This window comes from Mytilus edulis, chromosome 9 (assembly GCF_963676685.1).
Source record: "Mytilus edulis chromosome 9, xbMytEdul2.2, whole genome shotgun sequence".
Classification (NCBI taxonomy): Eukaryota; Metazoa; Mollusca; class Bivalvia; order Mytilida; family Mytilidae; genus Mytilus; species Mytilus edulis.
Window position 1 is genome coordinate 43,790,196 of NC_092352.1, and position 13,507 is coordinate 43,803,702.

The 13,507-nt window shown below is 30.4% G+C and overlaps 1 protein-coding gene across 1 annotated transcript; it reads right to left on the reverse strand.

Moving 5' to 3' along the window:
- Window positions 1–751: 751 nt before the first annotated feature.
- On the reverse strand, window positions 752–12,098 carry LOC139488442 (temptin-like). The gene is made up of 3 exons (XM_071274042.1): window positions 11,557–12,098; window positions 6,503–6,650; window positions 752–2,369 (listed from the first exon to the last, which is right to left on the reverse strand). The coding sequence occupies exons 1-3, from the start codon at window positions 11,779–11,781 to the stop codon at window positions 2,269–2,271; spliced, it is 474 nt and encodes a 157-aa protein (XP_071130143.1). The 5' UTR covers window positions 11,782–12,098; the 3' UTR covers window positions 752–2,268.
- Window positions 12,099–13,507: the final 1,409 nt, after the last annotated feature.

Here is a 13,507-nt window from a genome sequence, read left to right on the forward strand (position 1 = left end):
GCGGTATACTACTGTTGCCTTTATTTATCAAATTGAAAAATCAAAATCTCAAACACATCAATTAAATTGAAACAACTGTCATATATCTGACTTGGTACTCTCAAAATCTCAAACACATTAAATGAATTAAAACAACTGTCATATATCTGACTTGGTACTCTTTAATTTGTTTATTATTGAAATAATAACCAATATCTACCAACATTAAGTATACACATTTGTGAACATTTGAACGAAATTTACAGCTTTATTCAGATTACTTTTAAATTATCAAAAAACAAATACACTAAACACTTACAATGCAAACTATGTATTTTTGCTAATATATATTTATGTACAGCCTTCACACGCTACTTCTTATTTTTTGTGTTTTCTTGACTGAGTGTTGTATATATGTGTGTGTGTAGTTTTGAATAACTCGACGAACCTTTTACAACTCCTCGTTTAAACTGTCATAAAAATTTTAAGTTCGTAGTGGAAATATTGTGAAAAAATTGACTTATATTTTTTTTTACAGCAATCAGTAGTTCTGTAAATCTTTAAACATTCATATCTTAATTGGTGCAAAAGTATCAATCTATCAAAAAACAACACAATCAACTAACAGTCCAAATATTAACAAAACGGCAACGAGGACAGACTTAATTATGCGATCGCCAAAAACTATTATAATATTACAAGTAGAAACGTAGGTAATGAGGTCATTGACCTTTACAATGCACATGTAAAACATGTTGTCAAACAACACAAATTATCTAAGATCTCTTACCCACATTTGACATTAGAAATTCTGTAAGAAAATATCACTTGTTTCAACGTAGATGATTAATGAAGTAAAATTCCTATAAAAGCATAGGTAAGTATGCACACGATAATATCAAAAGTAATATTAAATTTACAAAAATAAACGATAAAAAGAATGATTTGCTAATTACATACGACTAAGTATGATGCTGAAATACACAATGAGACGAATTTTGAAGGTTTTAAATATTCTTGAACGATAGATTTACGAAACACTTCATTAATAGGTCGTCAAACTCTATTGCAAGGTATCCCGTTTCGGTGTTGAAACATATTTTAATAGACTGAAAAGATTGAAAATATTATAGGTGTCAACCGTACAGAGGCTTCAAACAGTGAAAGATGAAGTCAGTGGTTAAGGAACGGGGGATATTCATGACATGCATGTACATTACATTCAAAGTTTCACATTTTGTTTTTGAAGATTTCACAAAGTCATGCTGCGAGTTTGCGAAAAAAAATCAACCCTATGACTTGAAAGGTAAACTGCCAACAGGCTTTGTAACTGTAAAAAATAAAAATCTGAATGCGAGTGAAAAAGGAACGGACAACAAAAAGGAGGTGCGTTAAATTGATACAAATAGAACAGTAGACTGCTAGTTCGAATATTGATTCACATAGAACAAGAATGTGTCCCAAGTACACGAATGCCCCACTCGCACTATCTTTTTCTATGTTCAATGGACCGTAAAATTGGGATAAACTCTAATTTGGCATTGAAATTAGAAAGATCATATCATAGGGAACATGTGTACTAAGTATCAAGTGGACTTCAACTTTATCAAAAACGACCTTGACCAAAAAACTTTAACCTGAAGCGGGACGAACGGACGGACGAACAGACGGATGAACAAACGAACAGACCAACAGACCAGAAAACATAATGCCCTGCCCTCTACTATCGTAGGTGGGGCATAAAAACTGTATTGCTGCTATAATCTTAGCAACAGCAATGTCTCGTTAACTTACCCTAGTTATTCTCATACAATTCAGATTGATTTTCTATATATACGAATGATTCCCATAATAGTATAAAAAAATAATGTAATACCAAAATTTATAACTTATAGTTCATATATAAATGATGAATTAAACATAAAATGCAATTTAAAACTAAAACACGTCCACAAGCAATTAATAACTTATCATACAAAATAAATATAACACATTTATATACAATACTATACAAACGTAGGATGAAATCCGTCAGTTTTACACATATAAATTAATCACTCCTGGAATGATATATTATAATTGTTTGTTGTTCATCACTTGTTCTTAATATGAGGTCAATATTACCAATTATCATCCTTCCTTGTCATTTCCATTTTTTTCCAATTTATCTTAATCGTACTTGTAAACAATTGTTCAAGTTCATTTTTTATATAAGTCGTAATAAGATTTTCCTCTGACCTCGTGTAACGACGGTCCATGTATCAAATGTCAAGGCCTTAACCTATAGCCTTATGCAATTGACAAAGCTTCTTGATCTTCACAGTTAACTATACTTTTAATGGTTCTACTTATATAGATGGCTTTGTTGTTCTTGAAAACTTCTTTGATACCTGTAAAACAAAAAAGGAAAAATAGAAGTATCACCTATAATGTTACAATTGAAATACATAAATCGGCGCCCATCGAAGATTGATGATGCTTTATATAACAAGACCAATTCCGAAACTGGACATAAACGCTATATGCAATTATTGCAGTAAATAAACTCCTCATAATATGTGTTGTGTAGCCTAACTGATTATTCCCCTTCTCTAATGTATCTAATACTTTAAGCTGCAGACAATAAATTAAATTAATCCCTTTCATAGAAGACAAGAAAATGTTACAGAAATTTTACTTGTAGAATGAGTGTTGTAAAATTTAATTTATGAAGATATCGTCAAAAATCAAGTGACTTCGTGTCAGATCGAAATTGCGTCATGGCAGTTACTAAACATTATAGAGCTTCAGACTTTGAAAATTAGACTACAACACATAACGAAACTCTTTTACATCTTCAAGCCTCACAAAGCCAACGGCCCATAAATATCAGTGACTATTACTTAAAAGAAATGGATGAAACATAAAGCAACAATTTTAACAAAAATATGTTTAAAAAATCACTCAAAAATGTACAAACACCACAGGACTAGAAACATGCTTATATTTCACTTGTCTTCAAAAAGGGTGACAAACATAAAGCTGTCAACTAAAAGCCAATTCATTGACATGCATCGCTGCAAGTTAATGGAACATAACGTCACAAAGCGCATCATTAATAGAAACATCTTGCGTATAATAGCATCATGTTCCATCTCCAACATTGTTTTCGACTTTCACGATCATGCAAACCCAAACTGTTTTTATTTAAGAAATATCTGCTACTAAGAACACTCAAACTGATCTCATTGAAAGACAACAGTCATATGACCAAAAAGGACACACAAATAGCCAAATTCATTAAAAAAGTTTATTATGCCACTTCGTTTTTGGGTAACTGTCTTTCTTAATAGTCTTAACACTACTTTAATATGTATTTTCAAAGTATAGTAATATATGATTTTTTTCTTCAAGAGTCTAAAAGGGTTCCTTTTGATATGTAAAGACCATTAATCGAAACTCAATTAGCATAGTCTCTATTCCAAATATAGATATTTTTTATAGCTATAGCTTTCAATTGAAATCAAGAATTGAATAAAAGTTCTCCTTTTTTATTTGTATTTCCAATGATCAAATAGTAAATAAGCTCAGTTTCGATATATATGTCGTGTACAAGTTGCGATTTTGTACAGGTTATAACATGTACACAAATATTGTACATGTTATAACTTGTATAATGCAAAAATACAAGTTATAACATGTACAAAAGTACCTCATACATGTTATAACCTGTACACAAATATTGTACATGTTATAACTTGTATAATGCAAAAATACAAGTTATAACATGTACAAAAGTACCTCATACATGTTATAACCTGTACAAAATATTGCTTAAAAATGGGTTTAACTTGTACAAAATTTAAGATAAATCTTAATGAAGTAAAATATACATCTAAATTCACCAATGCATAAAGAGCAACAATAAATAGGCCAGAACGTGTCTTTTTCTGTAGAGGACAATGATCAAAAAGTTTCAGAAATATATGTTTTATGACTTATGTTGGCAAAATATGTTTTCATGTAATTGTATGTTTTATGTAATCCATCGTGGCTTAAATAAGTGTGACACTATTTACTAAAAGCTCGCATTTCCTCAATGACAATTACATTAGATACTAGTAATTTAATTCTTCCAAAATTTTTAAGAACGATGCCTTAAAATTTTGGGTAATACTCCTCCCTATCGTTTTATAGCATGCACAGACAATGTCTTATATGCTTACTCTGTAAAAGCAAGAGAGAGCTGAAATAGTTTTCATTGGACCACGCTTCATTATCAATATCTTTGGATCTACTCTTCAACATTTTTGGCCTTCAGCATGACTTATGTAAATTTATAATTATTTTTTTTCTATAAACTATAAGATCATTGCATGAGGCGGATGTCATTTGATGTTTAAATATATATCCTTTACTTTGAAAGCATGTATTTGTGTCCTTTGGATGTCGTCTGCTCCATGGTCTGGTTGTTGTCTTTTAGACATATACCCCATTTCCATTCCCAATTTTATTTGTAGACACATCTGTCCTGGCTATCCTCTTGTGTCTTTTAGTGAGAACTAGATTGAAAGTATTTTACTATTGCCCTCAAAGTGGACACTCACAATTATAATTCATCAAATAAAGATATGTCCATAGATACTCATAAGAGGATCATAAGACATGTCCTAAGATATATCTTATGACAAGTCTTAGGAATGCTTCGTAATACCGACCCTGGAAATTAACTGTATCAAAAAAGGACAAAACACACTATCATGAAGGAATAATAAAAACGTTATGAAAATATTATTGAGGTCAATAACATCTGTTGCAATAATAGAAACATATCCTTATTTTTCGATTTTGTACAAGTTAAAACCATTTTTAAGCAATATTTTGTACAGGTTATAATATGTACGAGGTACTTTTGTACATGTTATAACTTGTATTTTTGCATTATATAAGTTATAATATGTACAATATTTTTGTACATGTTATAACCTGTACAAAATCGCAACATGTACACGACATATATATATATATCGAAACTGAAATAAGCTGAATGAATGTAATTATCAGTTTTTGACTTGTTATCTAAACTCTGATCGTTGCATGTCAACATCCTGAGTCTTACGTGTCATGATTTCATATTCGCATGATCATTTAAAAAGTTATATTAAACGAATGACCGGTGAAATATAATGTAATTCCAATTCTTGAACCAATGCATACAAAAATCCTAAACTAAAAAAAAAAGTATATGTACAAAAGTTTTAAAATGATAACTATCGATTGAGTTATAAAAAACATTGCGTATTGCGATCACCGAATTTTTACGAGATGGGTCACACTGGTCAGGTTGCATACGGAAAATATGTCTGGGAATTGCTTCTTGGAAACTTCTTCTAAATATGAACGAATTAAAGAATTTTCTTCAGAAAAAAGTATATGTACATAAGTTTTATAATAATAACAATCCATTCAGTTATAAAAAACATTGCATTATTTTTTTAAATTTGAGGTTTCTTATGACTTTAAACTCATGTTTTAAAAATATATCATGTACATTTTTAAATAGTTAAATATGTATAAATATTGTGCTTAAAATTAATTTCAGATAATTCATTATAATTTATAATTTATAGGTCTAATTTACCAAGGTTTTAGGTTATACAAATATCATAATAATTTTTTCTCTAAATAGAAAATAAAGAAAAAAGATTTTAAAGGGAAATTCCCATATAGATGACAGATGACGGAAAACGTTAAATATTGTGAAAGTTATTTATTCAACATAAATTTATTACACAGTTAAAGAAGTTATCAAGAAACAGAGAAGTAAATGTGCAGATGCAGATACCAACGGTTAGTTTCAGTATGGGGGAACATAATATTAATGAGGACAAAGTATTGGGTTCTTATTTGTTTTGCGCGAAGTAAAATGTTTCATCCAGCTAGGAAGACAACTTTAAAAATAAAATACTAGACATGCATACCTTTTGACACTAGAATTAAGCTACACAAATAATTTTGCTAATTTTAGTATATATCACAATTTAGGATAAACATATAGTGTTTACCTTTTTCTTTCCTAAGCCTCTGGCGGATATTTGTCTTATTTACAACAAAACAAACCAGAACCGCTTTATTTATAAATATTATAAAGGGAGTTTAACTGTTTCCTTCAAATATCCTTTTTTTAACTTTCAAAATATTTTTTAAATTTACGTTTATTTTGTGTGAAACCTACCAAAGAAACACAATTTTGGCCATATTCGAAAGACATAATTCAGACCTTCAAAGGGCGATGATCCAGGTAGAGGCTTTTTGTCTTGATACAATATGGTATGCTAAATACTATCATTCGAAACAAAATCCCGAAATCGTGCAGTTCATAAATAGACGAGGTGGCACAAAAACAAACTATGTAAAAAACCTGAATATAAACTAATTTTCAGGATAAGAAAATTTATAATTTCTACCAACTTATCTAGGTTTATATATAGCCATACTTAGAAAAAAATAATTATTCCAAAGGAAAGACACTCATAATATTTACCTGGATGACTTGTAGCAGGTCCTTCAGGTTTCTTTCCTTTAGACCAAACACAATGTGGGTCACCCAACTCTTCGCCGTTTGATTTCATGTCACCGTCGCTATCTTTGTTACAAAGCAACGACCAGTTACCTTTGAGTGTTTCGAAATCCTAGAAAAGTAGAAAAAAACACATGTAGTAGGTCTATTAAGTATAAAAAAAATTCATGATTTTACCAATTATTTTGCACTAGTATGATGTTTTCATGACTGTGACATCAAAAGAAATTTTTATCTATTTTATAATAAAGAGTTGTTTGAAGGAGATTTTTAATTATAGTATCCAAGAAAATCTCATATTAATACATCATTCACTTAACACAGTTACGTTGCACAAATTGACCGAAATGTCTGTAAAATAAATGGTCGAAGAAGAGCGAAGTTGAGCAAGATCTTTCCTGCAAATATCACTATCTATAATTGCAGATGCTCCTTGAAGACATGTCAAACTATTAACGGGGCACTAGCTACGAGATATATTAAAAAAAAATCAAAAGTAAGACTTTTTTTTGTTCAATCATTAATGAAAGTGACAATGTGAAATAATAATTTGCTTGTATCAGCTAAAATGGTTCAATTTTGTCAAATTAAGCTGATAAACATTGATAATGAATTATTCACTTTAATGAGGTCGAATTATTCACTTGCAAGTGAATAATTCGACCTCATTAAATCCATATTCATGTGAACTCTAATTTAAGCCCGTAAAAAGTGATAGAAAAACGCATGCATTGTCCGTGTACGGGTATTTAAAGGAAAAGAATGTCAACATTGAAAGTGAAGAAAAGGTAAATCATTTCATCAACCGATACAATCCACACAAAATCATTCTTAATAACGGTAAAAACGACGATAAACATATCTTTTTTTATCTATAATATAAAATTTAACAGACCTATAAAAGTAAAATTGCACGAGTTGCTTAATCTATTTATACCTGTGTTTATGTTTACATCGCTTATATGGTCATGGAAGGTCAACTCGATAGTTAATTGGATGATGTCTTGGCTAAATTTCACACGAAACGAAGCAACATCTTATTGAGATCATGTCCTGAAAATTGTTTATTTGATATTTTTGATAGTTTGGAAAAATAATTTACATTGTTATAAATAAATTATGAGAATTTGAGTCAAATCGGTGAACATGAATTTGGCAGCTAGTGCCCCTTTATGGAAAGATCAAAGTTAAAGCAATGTGTACTTATCTGGACTGAATTGCCTTGTTAATACATTATGTTCATAAAACAATATACACTGCAGCTGTGCTGTTTGAGCAGTCAAATTTTACGTCTTCCGCTCAAAATAAAGAAATAATGGTGTTTAGTTCTTCTTACCCTTATACTTAATTTAGAACAGTTTTAGAGTTGCAGTTTATGACGAATAACCATAAATTGTCTCGAAATATAAATATTATTAGTACTCGGCTCGAAACAGACAGACATGCTCGGCACAGTCTCGCTTTCTACCTGTTTCTAAGCCTTGTACAGATAATATTGATATTTCGAGACAATGTATGGTAATTCCATATATAAGTATTGTCTGTTATTTCCGGATATGATGCCCAGTGAAAACAACTCATGAAGAAATAAGAGATAATAAAGAACTAGGCGCTGACAAGATATCAATAATATGCAACAAGAATTTCAAATAAAAGCAAAATAACCAAAGTACCGAACGCCATGGAAAGTTCAGAACAGGCATTTTCCTATGTAGAAAGTTGTGGATTAAACCGGGTTTTACAGCTTGCTAAAACTCTCTCTTATGACAGTCGCGTAGAATTGCATTATATTGACAAAAATGTGTGAGAAAAAACAAACAATTCATCATGACGCCTTTCCTTCCTCAAATAAAAAATTTAAAAAAAAAACGAAAATATAAAAAAAAACCGCTCATATACAATTGTTTAATATGTCAAATACAGTACGAAGTGTGCATATTGAAAGCGAAAATATACAAACTTTGCCAAATACAGTTAAGGTTATCTTGTATATTAGATACATTATTTCTCAATACACATTTGCACTATTTCAGAAAAGAATCATCATTTTGGAAGGAAAAATAAAATAAAATAAATGATAACTATTTACAAATCTGACGGATATGTTGTACAGTTCTTTATGTTTACATGTAATAGTTTTCCAGTTGTCCAAAATGACATTACTTAGATTTATTTAATTCATTGTCAATCATCATTAGAATTTCCTCTTTCTCAAATGATTTCAATAGATGACCTTTACATTTGAGTCATAAGGAAAATAATTAACCTCTTTTCTGACATTGATAAATGTAGTTAATGATGACTCTTACAAAAGTGGACACCTGTTAAGATTGTGTATTGCTGGTTTAATTGATGTAAATAATTAATGAATGACATACAGACGTTATAAATATGTAAAATATAAACCAGGACAAGTCACCTTTGACCTAAACTAACAAGTTTTCGTTTATGATATACATTGTACATGGAAATAATCTGCTTAAAATTCGAATGGTGTAGAAGATCTTAGGAGTTTGAAACGTCAATCAAAAAGAAAAATAATTTAAAAATTGTAAACATTTACTTTAGGTTATGTTCTTCAACAATCAACAAAAACACATATCGTGTAGCTATAAAATTTCATAGATGAAAAATGGAATACAGTTCAAACGAGAAATCTATTCTCAGAGGGTACCACCAACCACCAGCCCGGCCAGTAGTCGGCACTTGTGTGTTGACAAGAATTATCATTGATATGGTCATATTTATAAATTAACTCTTTACAGTTTTAGTTAGTCACTCTGATTTGTTATTTCTTAATCGATTTACGACTTTCGAACAGCGGAATACTACTGTTGCCTTTATTTACAAAACTTTGACTTTTTGAAATAATAAGGCTTTTTTACCTCAGGAATAGATTACCGTAGATGTATTTGGCAAAACTGTTAGGAATTTATGGTCCGCAATGCTCTTCAACTTCGTACTTTTTTTGGCCTTTTAAAAACTTTTTTGATTCTAGGGTCACTGATCAGTCTTTTGAAAACAAAACGCCCATCTTGTGCAAATACAAAATTGTAATCCTGTTATATATGATGAGTTTATCTACTGATCTAGTAAATGTACAAATCAAAAATGAAAACCAATAGGATATACAGAAACAAACGACAGTCACTGAACTATAGCCTATTACGTCTACACATAACACAAAGGACAGAAAGTACTTTATAAAGATACCGAATGCTAGTTAAAAGGCAATAAACAAATATTAATATTCTTGTATCTGAAAGATTAAAATTACAATCAGTACATATCTAATAGTTCAGGTATAAAGACGTTATTAAAAATAAATCTGAAACATTGGCTTGTGCAATACTATTACATGTTGAAATGTTTACTAGGATCGTATCCAAATTAATGGGCTCGATTTTCAACATTATCGTAATAATGCATTTTCTACAGGTACAGGCAAACTAAAATCCAAGTTTTTATATCCATGAAAGAATTTAGTTAAGATTAACCGAACTCTTGGCTTAATATTTTACTAGTTATATATCTTACTGTCATCAACATTCAAAACGTTACTTCCGACCCGGGCTGAGCAAAGGAGTCGAACATTGTGTTATCAAAGATCTATTTTCATATTCGTATAAAAGTGTGAAACATTAAAATATGAAAAAACATAGATGCATTACTTCAAGAGAAAATCAACAAGTTAATATTTATATTTTTGCATTGCTCAATTTAAAGACACTATTGTATAAAGCTTCTTCATTAAAGCTGGGGTTCGTATTTATTTTGTTCGTGATAGGTGGTAATCAATTAACAGCTGAGGTTAATTTCCTATTTAAGCGAGAGCATTTCAACCCTGCTTTTCAAAATGATTAGCCGTCTTTAATAACGATGTTAAGTAAGTTGTTATCCTGTTGGTAGATTCCTTATGTTTTTTTGTCTTCTACTTTCAAGACCCATTGTTTATAGAGGTAACTATTGTTTTTGACAAATCACATTTTGTGAACGTCTGGAAGAAGTCTTTCTTAACAAGGTCTTGCTCGCTGCTTGAAAATAGAGTCGTGTGTTGGTGGTTTGTAATTTTTTTTTCGGAATGTGTGGTATTTCCTGTTACATCAGACACGCCTTTGACTAAAAGTTACAAAGTAAAATATTTGTGAAGAGAATAAATCGATAGAGTTACAAAGCAGTAGATTTGAGCAAGATCAACCATGGAATTGCCAGTAGTTTTCAATGGTAGCTATATAAAACATCTTAAAATGTCATAATTAGATTTAATAAATGCTTATGTAGCATAACACGAATAGTTTAATCGTTGAAATACCTTTTTGACTTTCTTGTACAAACAATTTTACTCAAAATAAATATGTTTTAAAATGGTTACATACGAAGTAAGTGTAGGTTTTAGTTATTGTAAGTATCAAATATAACACATTGCTACTATACTTTCAAGGTGAGGATGTTTGCTCATCTGTTTTGAAATTTTGACAAATTTTAGGAATCCTTTGGTATTATCCACGTTTTGCCATTAAAAATTTGCACCGGTAACCCACATTTTTATTACAAATTGTTTAAAAAGCAGTTTTTAAAAATCTGCCGAAATCTTTAAATTTTTTCAGTTTTTGAAACAAAAAAAGCGGCCGAATATACGAAAATGAATAATGTAGGGAAAAGTATTCCCGCCAAATTTTCAATAGCGGGGAAGGAAACAAGCACACGGAATATTTTTGTTTTTGTTTTGCTCTTTTATTTCCTCTCTTTTATTGATTTTTGTAGAGCCGTCTTTAGAGTAGCGAATAGCAAATATCCTGAAAAATCATTTATTAAGATGATATTATGATATCATTATTAAATAAATTACAGTTTTAGGTACTTATTTGATTTTTTTTTCAACGGTACTTTATTGTTTTTGCACAAAACGATAATCTAAACAGGAATTGAAATCATGGCATCTTGGCATCGAGCGATCATGTCGTTCACATTAAAATGAGGTATACACAGGTACAATGAAGACACTAGATAATACTTACGGATCCAAACGGATTTCTCTCAAATTTAAATGCATCGAATATTCCTCTATGCATTGAAAACCTATCCATATGTGGTGATTTCTGCCAATGACCAACTGCTGTAAATGATCCTTGTGCTGACGGACATGGATCAGGCACCTGGAAGCCGTTTGGAATTTCAAGTAGATATTTAGGAAAAGTATATGCAATGTCGATAAAGATTAAAAATAAAAATGTTTGATACATTTTTGCAACAAATTAATGATTTCCAAAAAATGTTAATGTCTTCTTAGGTAGTCGTAATAACAATAGATTTTATAATCCCATGAATTTGACGAATAAAGTTTTAACTTGAGTCGCACAACGCATCTTTGACAAACTATTCGTCATGTTCATTCACACTTAAGATTTTATACACATTTGACATCATATCAACCTTACCTGCGGGCTAAAACACGTTAAGACAATATTATTTTACAAAACCTTACTATAATCATGCTGCACCCACGTTTATTACCATTCGATATTAATTGTATAACAAAATATAAGCCGTTTTTTTGCAACCAAAGTTACCATAATGAGTTGTTGATATTACGTCATTATATGAGGAAATAAACAACTTGATAATCATAGTCACTGTGGTGTATAAGGAGGATATCTAGGAAACAAGTGTATTGACTGATTTATTAATGTATTGTTGTTTGCTTAAGGCCTGGTGGCAAACATTATTTTCGCATTTAGAACCGGAACCAATTCTTAATCAATAAATGCACCCAGGTGTACTAGAAATTCGACCACTATGGACATTTGGTTTCCATCCAATACATCTTAATCGGCTGACGTATGGAAAGAACATATATGTGTTAGACTTGTCAACAGCAAAGTGTTAGCTTCTAGTACCTTAATCATCTGTGTTTATTACTGTGCAGTTAACTTATTTGCTCACTATATACATTTTTTTTAATGTTTAATAGGATATAGCTTATAAGTTGGAACAAAAATTATGCCTGTTATCTTTCATTCTGTAATAAAAGTATTGGTCATCTCAGTAACACCTATCATATATTCATAGATATAGTTTATCAGGCAAACAAAACTACCTCAGATATAATTTTCTAGATCTTAACTTGTATAGATATTTGCAGTTGGCAAAAACATATAAGGGTATCTAGTCATTTCTTATATTTCAAATCCTTATTGTTTATATTACAAGTATTCGGTTTGACTTTACATTTCAAATTCAGTGTTTTTGTTTTGATCACACATTGTTGTCAATATAACGTAATTTTTATGCCACTGTCATTCAAGTGAGAGGTTAAGCCACCTATAAAACCAGGTTTAATCTACCGTTTCTAAATAGATATGCCTGACCAAGTCAGAATTATGACTGTTATTATCTCTTCGTTAGATGTGTTTCAGCTTTTGATTATGGACTTTCCGTTTTAAATTTTCCCATTCATTTTCGTTATAAAAAAAAATTACAACATTGTACAATAATATACTGCTAAAATTATATATTTCGGGTAGTTTTGTAAGCAGCTTAGTGCAATTTATTTTAGCTCCTATATTTGCCTTGTGTTTTACCATACAGTTTTTAACCTACAGGTAGCCTGAATAATACCTATAATAAAGCTTGTTATCGTCTTAAACATGTATCTAAATATTTAGACAAGAAGCGTGATTCAATTTTTCCTTATGTAAACTAAAATTTAATAGCCTAATTTATTTAACATAACAACGGTTAGATGTATTTACCTAATATAATAGGACAATGGTGTTGGTAGAAATTTAAACCATTCCAGGATATTTTGTTTTCCTTTGAAATTATTTTTAACACCAATTAATTAACGAGATCCGGGTCGAATCCGATATCGATACCAACGTCACCTGTTACCTTACCTGGACGTTCAGTCGATGGACTAAGTCTGTGCCCAAAACTATTTGAAAAACTAGCCCTATGGGCTAGTAAAAA

What these genes read in the sequence shown, in the direction of transcription:
- LOC139488442 (XM_071274042.1), bottom strand. Translation starts at nt 11,781, where the DNA reads ATGTATCAAACATTTTTATTTTTAATCTTTATCGACATTGCATATACT. An exon ending in AGAGAAATCCGTTTGGATCC is followed by an intron (nt 6,651 to 11,556) that starts GTAAGTATTATC and finishes CTACTTTTCTAG; the next exon opens with GATTTCGAAACACTCAAAGG. An exon ending in ACCTGCTACAAGTCATCCAG is followed by an intron (nt 2,370 to 6,502) that starts GTAAATATTATG and finishes TTTGTTTTACAG; the next exon opens with GTATCAAAGAAGTTTTCAAG.